This window comes from Sparus aurata, chromosome 10 (assembly GCF_900880675.1).
Source record: "Sparus aurata chromosome 10, fSpaAur1.1, whole genome shotgun sequence".
In the NCBI taxonomy this organism is placed as follows: domain Eukaryota; kingdom Metazoa; phylum Chordata; class Actinopteri; order Spariformes; family Sparidae; genus Sparus; species Sparus aurata.
Genome location: NC_044196.1, coordinates 7,272,614 through 7,288,200, shown reverse-complemented (window position 1 = coordinate 7,288,200; position 15,587 = coordinate 7,272,614). Strand labels below are relative to the sequence as shown.

The 15,587-nt window shown below is 43.2% G+C and overlaps 1 protein-coding gene and 1 long non-coding RNA gene across 2 annotated transcripts; both read left to right on the top strand.

Annotated features, from left to right (window-relative positions):
• Positions 1–8,085: 8,085 nt before the first annotated feature.
• Positions 8,086–10,523, top strand: LOC115589325 (Fc receptor-like protein 5). Its single transcript, XM_030430170.1, has 3 exons — positions 8,086–8,177; positions 9,295–9,561; positions 10,213–10,523. Exons 1-3 carry the CDS (start codon positions 8,147–8,149, stop codon positions 10,521–10,523), a joined length of 609 nt encoding a protein of 202 aa, XP_030286030.1. The 5' UTR covers positions 8,086–8,146.
• A 97-nt stretch (positions 10,524–10,620) lies between these two features.
• LOC115589878 (uncharacterized) lies at positions 10,621–14,118 on the top strand. Its single transcript, XR_003985616.1, has 2 exons — positions 10,621–10,729; positions 13,557–14,118. It is a non-coding gene; the product is annotated as an uncharacterized LOC115589878 (long non-coding RNA).
• The last annotated feature ends 1,469 nt before the right edge of the window (positions 14,119–15,587 follow it).

The following is a 15,587-nucleotide window of genomic DNA, read 5'->3' as shown; positions in this document are numbered from 1 at the left end:
AGCAGCATAGTCGAACTATGGCTGTAATCTGACTAAGCTGTGCATGTAAACGCACTGACTGTCTTAGACCATGGATTAAATTTACACCGGAATATCCCTTTAAATGAAAAAGTGTGGGAGTGAAGATAAGAGTGGAGGAAATGGAGGGTCAGGCAGGCAAAGCACAGAGAGAAAGTCAGTACAGGAAAAACTCTGTTGACCCCTCCACCCACTCCAAGCTAATATGAATAAAACAAGTCATTAATGTGAAAATATTTGAGGTGAAATACTAATAAACTGATAACATCTGTTTGAAACATCTTCAGTTGTGCCATTCCCTTCACATTGTGTCACTGGTGTTACAGTGCATCACTGGTGTTACTGTGTGGCATATTGGTGTTCCTTCATCAGAGTTGTCCATTTTATTTGAATATGTTTTTTGTATCTAGCTAACTGTTGCAACATTCATTAGTAAACATTTTAAGGATATGATATTTCAAATTTGAAGACTCAATGCCAATTAATTCTAAAGTTGTGTGAACATCTGAATGACAGAAATTGAAAAACGTCACATTATGATACTGTACACATAAATATTTAAACTAAACTGGTACTTATTTAAAAAAAATCTTAATAATGTCATTAACCTTTTCTTTCTTTGATTATATATGCAAATTAAATTGTCCAATTACATCCCAGGAAGCCTGGTTTTTATGATCTAAAACATCGGTAACACCAGTGATGAAAAGGCAGAACAAGCATTTTTTAACATAATGTAATGAAAATATTAAAATGCATTAAGCTGTAATGTATGTTGATTTATAATGGTAAGTGGTTAACTGTTATGTGACCATGTTTTAGCTGTTAAAAAAAGAATACAAATAAAACATGAAATTGCTGTTCAAAAAGCAAACATTTTCATAGAATGACCCAGTTGCCACTTGCCAGATCTGAGAAACAAGTAATAAAGTCTATGGAGCCGAGCCCAAAAGAAGCGTTTTAAACAAAGTGAGAGAGAGAAGCCACTTGATCATACTTTATATACCATGTCATACTGCACTTTAGCAAAACCAAACCAATAATAAATTGCAGATAATGAACAGACCAGATATCAGTGAATATTTCTAGGGTAACAATAATTTATTTCTTAACAATAACACGTTATAACCCGATACTAGGGATTTTGATATTATCATTATTACACTAACTGTATGTAGTGTACTCAGGATGTTTGAGGGGTATACTGTGTACGTGGTGGGGCACCAAACATTTATAGTGAAGTAATTACAAACCCTGGTTAAGATCTTAATGTTTTATCGTGGATGATGAGGGTGAGGTGGAATTGGCTGACAGTTTTATGGCTGATCCTGTCTGGCTTCTTTGGCAGTAGTTTTTCTTCCAACTCTGTCTCTATCAGTACTACTTCTGTAGCTTCAACTGTTTCCTCTACTGCTAAACAGGTAACCAAAAGCATTGCATTTATTTTAATGCTCTGATTTTAAACAAATGTTCCCTGCCATTGTAAACAGTGCAGCTTCAGACTCACTTGAAAGCATAACTTAAAGTGTATCCTTTTGAAAAGAATGTGTCCCTTTTTGATAAAATGCTTTTTTAAACATGCATTTATGTCAGATTGCTATTATATAAACAGATCAGTTTCCATATTGGTATTGATAAAGTGTGACCTTGACTTTTATTAAATACTTTATTTAGCAAAAGGATACTATTTACAAAAAGTTTGTATATCCCTGAAGATGGAAACTAAATTAAACATCTGAATGCATTGCATAGTAAATATGACATGCTGTAGATGTACAGGACATGAGGTGTGTGCTGACTGTCTGTAACACATTTTTGACCAGAACACGAGCCTGTCTGCTTCCTCTGACTAATGGCCCCGTTGTGACTTAGTAGCACAAACCCGGGCTTGAACATTTTCAGCATGTGGATGAACCTTTCGGCTTTTCCACTGTATGGACATTATGCAACTTGACTGCATCTGTAACAGCTGTCCAACGATCGATTTAATTTTTTTAAATCGTCCAAAACCAAAAACCTGAATGAATCAATTGTGCTTATTTATCGCCCAGCCCTACCTCACAGGTAGCAGTTTCTCTGTCTGAAACTGTGAAACAGTTCCACATAGCACTCCTCTTCCTCTCTGCCATCTCGCCAGTATGTCTCTGTTCTGGCAGGTAGCGCAGGAGAGGAAAGGAGCGGAGGGGAGGGGCTTAGTGTACCTGAGCGTTTGGAGTCAGAGATGGAGAGGAGCGCTGCGCTCACACAAACCCTGTGAAGAAATACAAGTGATTTGCTGAACTTATAGAAGAGAAACTACAGCAAAAATATTGATCTTATCACACTCATATCAATCAGATACCAATAATCACCTTGGTATCGATACTGTCGATATTTGGAATGATCCGCCCACCCCTAATTCCCATGTGTAAGATCATGTCAGCAACTGTTGGAAAGTGCTGGTGGAGTTTTTCTGTGTCTGATTTGCCTACAGAATGCAACCTGACCAGGGAGGCAGATTCCTGTCTCAAATATTTGCACAGGTGATGAGGTTTGTGTTGGCAATGAAAGTGGCCCCATTGTGATTGACAGTGACCACAATCCTCTGGTGCTTATAAATGCACAGCACAAAACAGAAGTTATTGTGCTGGGCATTGTGTTTATCAGTCTTTTAACATCGTGATCCAGCACATCATAGTCCGTCCATCCATCCATCCATTTTCGTCCGCTTATCCGGGGCCGGGTCGCGGGGGCAGCTGCCTGAGCAGGGACACCCAGACTTCCCTATCCCCGGACACTGCCTCCAGCTCTTCCGGGAGGATCCCAAGGCGTTCCCAGGCCAGCTGAGGGACATAGTCACACCAGCGTGTCCTGGGTCTTCTTCGGGGTCTCCTCCCGGCGGGACATACCTCCCGAGGGAGGCGTCCCTGGGGCATCCAAAACAGATGCCCGAGCCACCTCATCTGGCTCCTCTCGATGTGGAGGAGCAGCGGCTCTACAGAGCTCTTCAACCTATCTCTAAGGGAGTGCCCTGCCACCCTGCGGAGAAAACTCATTTCGGCCGCTTGTATCCGGGATCTTATTCTTTCGGTCATGACCCAAAGTTCATGGCCATAGGTGAGGATCGGAACGTAGATTGACTGGTAAATCGAGAGCTTCGCCTTACGGCTCAGCTCTCTCTTCACCATGACAGACCGATACAATGACCGCATTACTGCAGCCGCTGCACCGATCCGCCTGTCAATCTCACGCTCCATCCTTCCCTCACTCGTGAACAAGACCCCAAGATACTTAAACTCCTCCACTTGAGGCAGGAACTCTCCTCCAACCTGGAGGGAGCAAGCCACCTTTTTCCGGTCGAGGACCATGGCCTCGGATTTGGAGGTGCTGATTCTCATCCCTGTCGCTTCACACTCGACTGCAAACCGCCCCAGGACATGCTGGAGGTCCTGGCCCGAAGGAGCCAACAAGACCACATCATCCGCGAAAAGCAGAGATGAGATCCAGTGGCTTCTGAACCAGATCCCCTCCGGCCCGTGGCTGCGGCTAGAAATTCTGTCCATAAAAATAATGAACAGAACCGGTGACAAAGGGCAGCCCTGCCGGAGTCCAGCATGCACTGGGAACAGGTCTGACTTACTGCCGGCAATGCGAACCAAGCTCCTGCTCCGGTCGTACAGGGACCATACAGCCCTTAACAGAGGGCCTCCGACCCCGTACTCCCGGAGCACCTCCCACAGAATGTCATGAGGGACACGGTCGAATGCCTTCTCCAAGTCCATAAAACACATGTGGACTGGTTGGGCAAACTCCCATGAACCCTCGAGCACCCTGTGGAGGGTTTAGAGCTGGTCCAGTGTTCCACGGCCAGGACGAAAACCGCATTGTTCCTCCTGAATCCGAGGTTTGAATCGGCCGAATTCTCCTCTCCAGTACCCTGGAATAGACTTTCCCAGGGAGGCTGAGGAGTGTGATCCCCCGATAGTTGGAACACACCCTCCGGTCCCCCTTTTTAAATAGGGGGACCACCACCCCGGTCTGCCAGTCCAGAGGCACTGTCCCCGACTGCCACGCGATGCTGCAGAGACGTGTCAGCCAAGACAGCCCCACAACATCCAGAGACTTGAGGTACTCAGGGCGGATCTCATCCACCCCCGGTGCTTTGCCAACTAGGAGCTTCCGGACTACCTCAGTGACTTCGGCTTGGGTGATGGATGGGTCAACAGCTCCGGACAACCGCGTCAACAATGGAAGTGGAGAACATGGTCCATTCGGACTCAATGTCCCCAGCCTCTGGGGGGCTATAAGCAAGCCCACACCAGCTCACCAGCTCGCTACCTCTCACCGCAGGCAACTCCAGAGTAGAAGAGAGTCCAGCCTCTCTCAAGGAGTTGGGTTCCAGAGCCCAGACTGTGCGTGGAGGTGAGCCCGACTATTTCTAGCCGGTACCGCTCAATCCCCCCTTACCAGCTCAGGCTCTTTCCCCCCCAGTGAGGTGACATTCCATGTCCCCATGGCTAGAGTCACCATCCGGGGATTGGGCCGCCGGGGCCCCCGCCCACGACTGCCACCCATATCCCACTGCACCGGCCCCTTCTGAACCCTCCCGCGAGTGGTGAGCCCACAGGAGGGCGGGCCCACTTTGCTAGTTCGGGCTGTGCCCGGCCAGGTCCCGTGGGCAAAGACCCGGCCACCAGGCGCTCGCCTGCGAGCCCCAACCCCAGGCCTGGCTCCAGGGTGGGGCCCCGGTGACGCTGATCCGGGCGACGTGCACTTCCTTGTTGTTCTTTCTGTCATTAGGGGCGAGTGAACCGATCTTAGTCTGACTTGTCACCTAGGACCTGTTTGCCTTGGGAGACCCTACCAGGGACATTAAGCCCCGGACAACATAGCTCCTAGGATCATTCGGGTGCTCAAACCCCTCCACCACGATAAGGTGCCGGTTCAAGGAGGAGCATTAAAGTCCGTGTAAAGCAGAAATACATTTGTGTTATGAGTTTGTCACACCACAGAAACATGTGTCATTGACCACTGAGCCAAATATGAAAGAATCAAAAAAATGCCAAGTATATAAAATTAGGTCTCAAAATCATGGAAAAACAAGCACTTCTGTCTGCTTCAGCCAGAAACTGACTCTGAGTCAGACACCGATAGTACCCAGCCTCGCTCCTCACAGTCCATGTTTTACATTACACACAAACGTAAAACCCTAGTCTACATGTAATTCCTTGTCATAGCTATATTGGTACACATAAAATATTACCTGTGGATTATCATTGTGCTGTCAGATGGACTCCGCTCAGGGAATGAGGCCAAATCATGTCATAATTAAATGCAATAACATTTGCTAACATTACATGGGCATGACAGGATGCACGATGTACAATCACTTTCAGGATTTGCACCTTCAGCAAAATGCATTTAATTGCCCAAATAAACAATGTTTATAACATAAGCACACACTTACACTCTCTGGCGGGCACATAACGCTGCTGTTGGTGTGATGGGAGGATGGTTCGGCCCCACTGACTCTTCAGATATCCAGACTTTACCTGGTGACAGTTGCTGTAACTCTCGGGGGTAAAGTGGACACTGCAGAGACGGTGATGGTGGTGATTTTAAACGCTCCAAAGTAGCTCCTCTTGACAAAATCAATCCACCATTTCCTCACGTTGTCCTCCTTAGGAAACTTAAATGAGCTAACGGCCATTATCCTGCACACTGTGGCATCCCTGAAAGATAGTGATGTGGAGGAGACATGACTGTTTAGCTGACTGGTTGGCTGGTTAGCTAGCTGCAAACTATCCAAAGAGATGCTATCCAAGACTGGAGAGCGAGCGAAAAACCACCAAAGTTAATGTGCTGAATGTATTTACACGGCTTCCACAACAGGGCTGGGTTTATGCAAATCATGGCCGCGTTATGTAAAGCAGCCAGATTTCTGACGCGCCCATTAAATCTTGAACACAGAAATGTTGAAACACAGTTTGAGAGCCTAGGTACAAAATTAAATTCTAAATGGTTGAATGGCTTTTACATGTTTTAAGTAAACACATTTATGACCTGTTTGATGTGTTTAGAGGAAAAAACCTGAATGTGCTTTACATAGACTTTAAGGGTGTGTTCAGCTGTGTCTCCCTCTCTCTGTTTTGTTTCTCTTGGCATGCTCCTCCCTCTCTACCTGAGCACACCTAATGTAATCTGAGCTCTGGTGCAGTGGGGGAAGGGGATGAAATGGCACAGAGTGCAGCAGCAGCAGCAGCAGCACACCTGTGAGGAGGGTTCTCTCCTCACCTTTTGTTCTGTTGTTCCAAACAGGTTTGGGTTAAAACGTTCATACACTTAAGGTGTTGGGATTTTAGTGTCTTCTGTTTCTTTTTTGGGCTGGAGGTTACCAGAGCTTCAGTTATTCATGTCTTTTGTTTTAGGTTTAGTTTTCCTTCAGGTAGTTTAGGGGGAGACGGCTCACTGCGTGGCTGGTCCTGCATCTTCTCATCTTTTGTTCTTTTTGGCCGGGATCTCCAGCCCTCTTTTATTTGTTCTTGGATTTTCTTTTGAGAATTGCATAATAAAGCTTGCTTATGTGTGGCGTCCTTCATATGTCACATCCTCCAACCCCCCTATCAAAGGAGGCAGTAACGTGTTATTATTACTGCAGCACTGTAATGAAACACACAGGGAACAATATTATTTCACAAAGATACACAAGTGATGACAGTGAGAATGAGATGTCTATTGAGATGTTTGGGTTGGGTAGAGAAAGTCAGGGTTGAATTCTTCGTTTGGCCATGTGTTTGTATTAGTTAGCTTGTTTGGCTAAACAGGGATGTAATATTTCTTCCTTTGTGGCATTCGTTTGACTGATAAAGGTACAGAAGACACTCAGGCTCAGTCAGGCTTCACTCAGTGTTGTAGAGAGCACTGTTGTTAGCTCAGCTGAAGTTGCTGTGGTGTTGCTGTACAGCCTATAACACTGTAATATACTGTGGTCCAGTAAGGCAGTGCTGCATATTCAAAGACTGATATGATGAACCCTGAGCATGGTTTCAGAGGACACTTGTGTTTGAGTTTGCTCAGGTTGATAATGTGGCTGCTCATGTCCGGTTTCACAGAAATGTGACTCATTAGAGTCAAACCTCTGTGACCAGCATGAGGCTGAGGATGAGGTTTACTTGTTTGTTTCTCCTTTCTGATCAAAGATGAAGAGTTGTGATGTTTTGATGCACCAAGTCTAGTTGTTGCTGTTTGCATGTGAGAGGCTGAAAAGAAATGTATTGACTTCATTGGACCACAGCCATGTTTTGTGACTCTACCTGGCACATGTGTGACTCTATAATGCATAAATACCTGGACATATCCTGTATTGCTTTTGTGGTAGTTCCTGCTACAAATGGTGAGAATATGTTGCCTCTTTCCTTCACTTGCTTCCAAAACAAATGAATGTGCTAGCCACATCAAAATCCTTCAGCAGGAGACCAGGAGCGGACTCCTTTCACAACCACTTGCATCTTTCATCTGTAGTTTAAAAATAAAATAGTTTCACTTCTCGCCACAACTCAGCCATGCACAGCTCACACACTGACTGAAGATTGTGTTGATCACATGTGATGTAATTAGAGGAAAGTTGGTAGTGAAGCAGACGGTCTACAGCTCTGAGGGACTGTAGCTGCCCTGTGTTGTTTCCTCACTTTTAAATTGAGCTTTTTTAACACTGACTTGACACTCAAGGCCGATAAGCTGGTCAGGCCACTGGGAATTCTCCTTCTTGCCGCTTTTGTCCACAGGGGCCGCCACAATCAACAAAGCATGAAAGTTTCTTGTAGAAGCTTTAGATCTAACTTTACACTATTCAGAAAAGGATCAATATCAGCAAAATGGAAATCAGCCATTAGCGAAGGCATACAATACAATAAGTTATGATGGTGATTAGTAATTCAAATACTAAAGTGTACAGTTTAGGTTCATTATCTTTTTATTGTTTTGAACAATGAATTGAAACTGTGTGAAACACAGAAGTGAACATCAGTGTGGTTGTTTGATTTGTTCCTCCTGTCTTGTTTTTGTCCGTCATGGTTTCCTTTGCACTCAGGATGTGGGCTGACTGTTGGCTGAAAGTGAACAGTAAGAACTCTGACAGCATCGACGGAGGATGGAGGTCGCTTCACTCTGCCTCATAATCTGTAAGTAATCTAACTTTTTCCATAAGACATACTTCGGTTGGATCATTCATTTTTAATACCAATACTTCAGGGATTTGTTTTCTACACTGATTATTAGTTTAGATTCCACTCTGTCATTGTCAAGAGTGGGTACTGAGACAAGAAATGCAGTTTTACATAAAACAAGAAGTTCACAACACAGTAGGGTAAAGGTGTGGAGAGTGACAGTAAGCAGGAGAATGATACGCCAAGATAGATACAATATCAACAGAAGGTACAGAATTGAAAAGGCTATTGTAGTTTCTGGGCTTTCCTCCTCAAAGGTGTCAGCGTGTAGTTTGATGATAAAAGTATTCTGCGGAGGCAAGGCTGGGTGGAATGATAGAGCAATCTTTATTGAAACAGAATCTTGAGCCCTGCGTCCAGATCAGAAGCGGCCGCGTTCTGACATTATCAAATCTCTGGAAAAAGCAATGCCAAAATGCTTCTCCCTCTGCCCGATCAGAACTCCTATCAGCCCTTGATCTAAGGAGTTCTACTAAGTGCCAACCCTTCTCTTCTCTCTTTGCACAGGCCTTTAGAGACCCTTTCCAGTACACACCCACTTCTTCTAATTGGTCATTTTGGTATATTATCCCATAGACTATAAGAGGAGTGGACCTGTTTCCCTACTCTTCTCCCATAACTCATCAGGCCTGGCTGCGGTCAACTGTAGGTCTTGTCCCCAAAATCACCCAAAGGGGTTCCCCATCCTTCTACGGGAACATAAACATTTGGGCATCTCCCACCATTTGGCGGGGGCCAACCTCAGGTTTTAGTAATTTATGATGGCCTGCCGTCTGCTAACCTTTAGCCCTCACCAGTTGAAAAACTACTTTAGGACCCCTGGAGCTGTGAGCCTCACTCTGTCTGCACTCCTTAACTCATATGACGGGAAACAATTAGTCATCATTCAATCTACCAAGTAAACTCAAAAAACAGAATGTGTTGCCATCCAGATACCTCACTATAACAATAGTGAGCTGATGGTTGGTCTGATCACTTCAGAACCAAGCATGCAGGGTTTGATGTCAGTAAGATTAGATGTCAATCTGATGTTTTTAAAATCACGTCTTTTATTTCCTGTTTGAATCACCAGCAGCCACCCTGGGCATCCACCCTGACAGATCCCAGTTCTTTCGGTATGAACGGATCTCTCTAAGCTGTGCAGGGCCAGGAAACTCTACTGACTGGACACTGAAGAGAAACACTTCATATAAGACATCCCAGCCATGTAAGGGGGGCTTCGGAGACCCACGTGACTCTGTCTGCACCCTCAGGAGAGCCAATCCATTTGACACCGGGGTGTACTGGTGTGAATCTGAGCGGGGCGAGTGCAGCAAACCCATCAACATCACAGTGATGGGTATGCTTATGTTTTCTTTCACATTGTGTTTTATGCTCCAGTTTGACAAAGAGATCATAAATCGGTTATCTATATCTGAGGCCTGGGACTTTCACATGGAGAGGCCCTCTATGTTGGCAGAGATCAGGACTAACATGTCGTTAGTGAGTCACTTTCTCTCTCTTGACGACCGAAGAATATTTATTTCCATAAAAATCAGCCAGATTATCACTTTAAATATGATGCGAGGCTGAGCTGCATCATCTGTCCATTGTCGTGTTACAGTTTACTCTGTGTTTTATGATCTCTGTCGATTCAAGACAAATGCAACTCACAACATGGCACAGTATGATGTAAATACTGATAAGGTGAAATGTCATCATAGCGCATAGCAAACAGTGAAGGGGAAAAGTTTTGTCAACTCTAATAAAACGTAAGGATGCAAAGGTAACATGTGTAGAGTTCTGCCTCCACCGTGGTTTGAATGTTGCAGCTGTGTTGCCTTTGTCCTTACTCCTCGATGAGCTTCCATCACATCTTTAAAAACATTTTGGGTCAAATGACAAAGTGAATTGGACGGTAGGTGATGGTTGATGATGTAAATTTACTTATGGAAATAAGACGTGGTGTTATATTTGGACTAAATGTTGTGTCTGCCTTTCTGTATCTCAGCAGGGGTCATGATCCTGGAGAGCCCTGCACTTCCTGTGACAGAGGGAAACACTGTGACACTTCGCTGTTCCTACAAGGAAGGAACAGAAAATAATCCTACTTCTGATTTCAGCGCTACATTCTTCAAAGACGGTGTATTCATCGGTACTGAGCCTGCAGGAAAGATGATCCTCTCTTCGGTGTCCAAGCATCACGAAGGCTTCTACAAGTGTGAACACCCTGAGAAAGGACAGTCAGAGCAGAGCTGGCTGTCTGTGACAGGTGAGCTGATCTTCTGCTCTCTGTATGTCACAACATGTCGGGCTCTTTGAGACTATTCTGGAAAATTCAGTGTGATATTTGGAACATGTTTCATGTCTGGAGCTGATGGATATCTTCCTCACAGATCAACCATCAAATTCTTCTCTTCATCCTCCTCCCATGTCTCTGCACAAGCTGGTGTGGACCATCCTGCTCTTCAACCTCTGCACTGCCATCCTCATCCTCGCCATATACACCTACCGAAGGTCCACTCGAGGTAAGAATCTGTCTCATACAATATCATTACTGCTGTACTGATCATCTGATCTGGTGTCCTCCTCAAAAAGACGCATGTCAAAGCATCACGCCAGAGAGTGATCTGATTGGTCAGTAGTCTGGCCGTCATTGTGATGCAAGCCTCCAAACGTGGTTCCTGTAAGCTGTACTGTAGGCAGGGCCGTAACCAGGGTTATGAAACTAGTGAGGTACAAACCATGTCAGCGCGTAAAGTGCGCAAGCAAAAAATATTTGAGGACTAATTTATGAATAATAAGTAAAATAAATAGTGTTTTAAACTGTGCAATTACACAATTACATAATGTTGTTGACTGGATTTTTATTAACTTTTGGCACTCCTCAGATACTGTATATATTATTTACCTTTTGGAGGGCTGGCTGGATCCTGTCTCCAGAGGGTTCAACTCACTGAAAGTACATAAAAAGGACAGACAGGCAGGCAGACAGACTTATGATCAGTTAATGCAAATGTGACAAATAATACTGCTTTTTTAACAATTTTAACAAGGTAAGCATTTGAGAACAAATTCTTATTTACAAAGGCTGTCTTCACAGTGTTACCTTTCGGAAGGCCAGTGGGGGGGAGAGCAAGTGGGATAGATCTGCCCAGTCCCTGGGAAGCATGCGTTTCACAGACAAGGCAGAGTGTAAACAACGTCACCCGGTTCAGCACCATGGAGAGCTGCGGGGACGGGGGGTCGAAACAGCGGTGTTTTGGAGTGGGGTGGGGGGGTTCGGAACAGCGGGTTGTCGGAATAGGGGAGTTTCGGAATGGAGAGCTGTCCCCCTCCTTCTCGTTATATTACACTAGCTAACATTAGCTAGAGAGATGAGATGACGATGAGATGAGATAAACTTTATTGTCCCCCGAGTTGAAATTTGTCTTGGGCAAGCTGCTGCAAAATGTTTTCTTTTTGTTTCAACAAAACTATTATCATGACAGATGCGCGAACTGGCGAGTATGTTCGTTCTTTACCTCTCATTTAGGTCTCGTTATCACACGCGGAGAATCTCTTCTTCTTCACCCCAAAACCAAAACATGTGCAGTCAGTGCCGGTACACGTGATGCGCTGCAGCGTGACGATCGAGGCTAAAGGTTATGAGACCTCATATGCAGAAACACAACTCCTTTTTCTTTTTTTCTTTTTTTTAGAAACACAACTCCTGATTATCGGCTGTAACGGTTAATATAATTTGTGATCTTTCTATGAATTAGATTTTCATATTTTTTTGTAAAATGTATATTTTTATAAAAATTCCCAGGAAATAGTAACCGAGGTATTTACCTCGGGTACCTCATAGCTAGTTACGGCCATGACTGTAGGTTACAATGGGGCCATGACTGGGTGATAGACCCTAATGAAATGGGGCCAGTATGAGATGGCAGAAAACCAAAGCCAAAGACCAGGCTCACCGTTAGACCTGGACATTCCAGGCTATAGCCCCGTATGTTTTAGGAATATCTCCAAATCTCTGTGCATAAAAAAAAAAAAATCAAATATAATCACCTAATGATGAAAACAGTCCCAGAGGTTTTTATGTGGTTGTATATCGAATGGCCAGCAGCCACAAACGCAACGTTTTTACCAGGAGCTGACCTGGATTTCCTTATGACATATGCCCATATATGGGCAGAGTCATAATAATGTGTTGCAAATTTAACATCAGTGTTATACTTTCCCCCTCTATGCCTCACTGATAATACCAGAGCCAGAGTCTATTAGCCTACTGTTTAGTACCATTGCAATGTTTATAGCAGTTAGTTATTCTGGATATACAGAAGTTTACAGTTAGTTATTCTGGATATACAGAACTTCCAGTAGTTAGTTATTATGGATATACAGAGGTTTACAGGAGTCAGTTATTATGGATATACAGAAGTTACAGTAGTTAGTTATTATGGATATACAAGGTTTACAGGAGTCAGTTATTATGGATATACAGAGGATCATTGGAAAAAAAAAAGTTGCAGCCAGAGCAAGAAGACATGGAGAGTGAGACATCATCTGCCGAACCTCTGATAATACTTTCATTAGCTCAGGTCAGGTAGCCGTTGCTTTGAATCAATGGTGTTCCTGTGTTACTAGCTAGTAGCCAGCCTCTGCACCTCACTAGCTTGTAGGACACTTCATTTGAATAACTAAAGAGACAAACTTACTTACGTATCCTACCAGCTCTGTAGGATCGAATCATGTTCTTCATAAGCCATCCTTCGTTTTCCATGAACTTGTTCCATTACGTATACTAGTACAATACTGTAGTAATGCAGATAGACAATGAAGTGAAGAAATTATAATAGGGAATGTTCTACCTGCTCTAATAGCCTATGCACACAGCACAGGTCTTATTACTTGCTATAATATCTTCATGTAAACATCACTCAGTCGGCCTATAGTGAGGGAAAATTAGCTTTATGTGTGATTAGAAGATGACGATGAGGATGAAATGATTGGCCTTCCTTTCCTTCTCAAACTACGTTGAAATTGCATGTTTAACAGCCCAATTTTCAAATTTTCTCACACCCCCATTAAAGAAAGACTCTATCTGCAGGGCTAAAGCCCCAAATGTTTTGCACACCTGGCCAAGCCTAAAAAAGAGGCCAGCTAACCCACACAGCTCGCTATGTGACAGGCCTCAGTTTGTGGCTAACATGGTGAACAAGGCCAACAGAGCAGAACTGGTTGTTACAGCAACGTTGGTAGAAAGCAGGAAGTGAAACGAAACCATGCAAGACTGAAAAAAGAAAAAAAGGTGGAATTAAATTCTTCAAATGACTTCAGACGTTCTCTGCTCTGGTTTTCCTGCAGGAGAGATCGCCTGATCATCTGGTGATCGACTGAAGAAGAAGAAGAAGAAGAAGAAGAAGAGCCTGTTTGCTGCCCATATGAACGGAAAGAAGCTAATATTCTTATTTCTTTATTTATATTCTTTAAGCATCTCTTTGCCAGTATAACACGATGCCAACATAGTTTAAAAAAATGATGCATGCACTGAACCAACCACAAACATTCTGGTTCTCTAATCTGATGAGTCGTTTGTTTAAACATTCAGAAAGATGGCGGACACATTGTAAATATGCTTGATGCTGTGTACCAAATATTATCTACATTTCTTATTCCAATGTAACGCTGTCCAACAGTTACACACTGTGTTATGTTTTGACTTCTGGGTTGAACTTTGCAATAAAATAACTTTGTAACACATCTTACATGGTCACAGTCAGGAACATTTTGAACAGAAATTCATCCGGTGGAAATACGTTTACCATATAAGAACTTCTTTGGTGACGTATCCACGATATATATTCACTATATGCTGTGTAAAACAATGTTTTTCTTTTGTACATAAAATGTGAGAGATAATCGCTGACATACCTTTGTGTGTGTGTGTGTGTGTGTGTGTGTGTGTGTGTTAAACTATTTGCAATTCTTTATGGAAAGTAACAATTGATGTTACTTTGTAAATGGTAAAAAAATATTGTGTAGTTCATTTATAAGCATTATTTGGATGCCATTAGTAAAATTGCTAACATGTAAACTATCAATTCATGTTGATTAATGTTGCTTATTATAAAGATTAACTCATGTCAAGTTCTTTTCAGCAAAGAAATATGTTTAATAAATTAAGTCAAATTTGTTACTTACCACCTTCTGTGGGAACTTGTGTCCAGTTTTCTTTTGTGTGCTGCACTGATATTATTTCCTAAGTGATTATTGATCCTGTTAAAACACACATGTCTAAAAATATCCTGGTTCAGTTCTGAACGTAACTGCATTCATATTAAGGTCTTATTCATCACATTACAACAGGGACAAACACCTGTGTGCCATGAAGACAAGAAATGTATGTTTTTATATCAATTTAAAGTACTAGTCATAATTCATTATCTATTTCACAAACTCTCTTTGGAGTCCTCATTAACAATCTGTCATGTGCACTGAATTCCCAGCATGGAAAAATCCCCTCAGGCACTGAGTGCAGCTGTTTCGTTTCCTCCAAAGCAGCCACACTTCAGTCAGCACACAAAACAGAAACTGAACAGCACAACTGTTGCACTCCATATTGAGAACAACAAGGTAAGTTTGTCCTACTCTTAAATAGTTTAACTACGACATGAAGCAGACGCAAGCAGATGTCAGTTCATATATTTTTACTAATAAGGAGTTTCACTATTTGTTTTTGTCAGATGTCTGCAGTATTCAACTTGCTGGAGCAGTTGTAGATGACTCCTACAGCATGACAAGATAGGATTACTAGTTTGAGACAGCAGACACACGGGGGAAAGCCCAGAGTAGCAACTTTATTTTGAGAAACAAGCCAAAGATTTCTTAGAATAAGCAAACTTGGCAACCCTGTCTCTTTCATCTGGTGTTCTTGGACTGGATCGACCCTTTGCTGCCTCCCACAGTTCAGACCTTGAACTACAGCTCACTGACAGAATGACAAGCTTTTATCAGTCAGGCTTCACTCAGTGTTATTATAAAGTGTAACTCATGTCACCAATGGGGTGCAATGTAAAGCTCTTATTCTGAAGTCAAATTCGTTGTCAACTGTTCAGAGTCCAACTTCGAGCTTCACGTCACATGCTCACGCCTACCTCAGAGGCGGCTTTTGGAAAAGGAGGAATATTATGTCTCGGTTTTAGAAAGACAGGCCGGCACATTGCCGTCCTTACTTTGGAGCAAATGTGCCGCCTTTTCTATCTAAAAAGGGCCAGTGATGCCGGTAATGCGTGCCTCTAATCTGACCACTTTTTTCAGTAATGAGTAATCTAACGTGATAATATTTCCAAACCAGAAATCAGATTAAAGTTACTAATTCAAGTCACTGTGCATTAC

Excerpts from the sequence above, each read along its gene's own strand:
- LOC115589325 (XM_030430170.1), top strand. The coding sequence starts at position 8,147 with ATGGAGGTCGCTTCACTCTGCCTCATAATCT. Across the intron at positions 8,178-9,294 it reads TTCACTCTGCCTCATAATCT|CAGCCACCCTGGGCATCCAC; the intron begins GTAAGTAATCTA and ends TTGAATCACCAG. Across the intron at positions 9,562-10,212 it reads CATCAACATCACAGTGATGG|CAGGGGTCATGATCCTGGAG; the intron begins GTATGCTTATGT and ends TCTGTATCTCAG.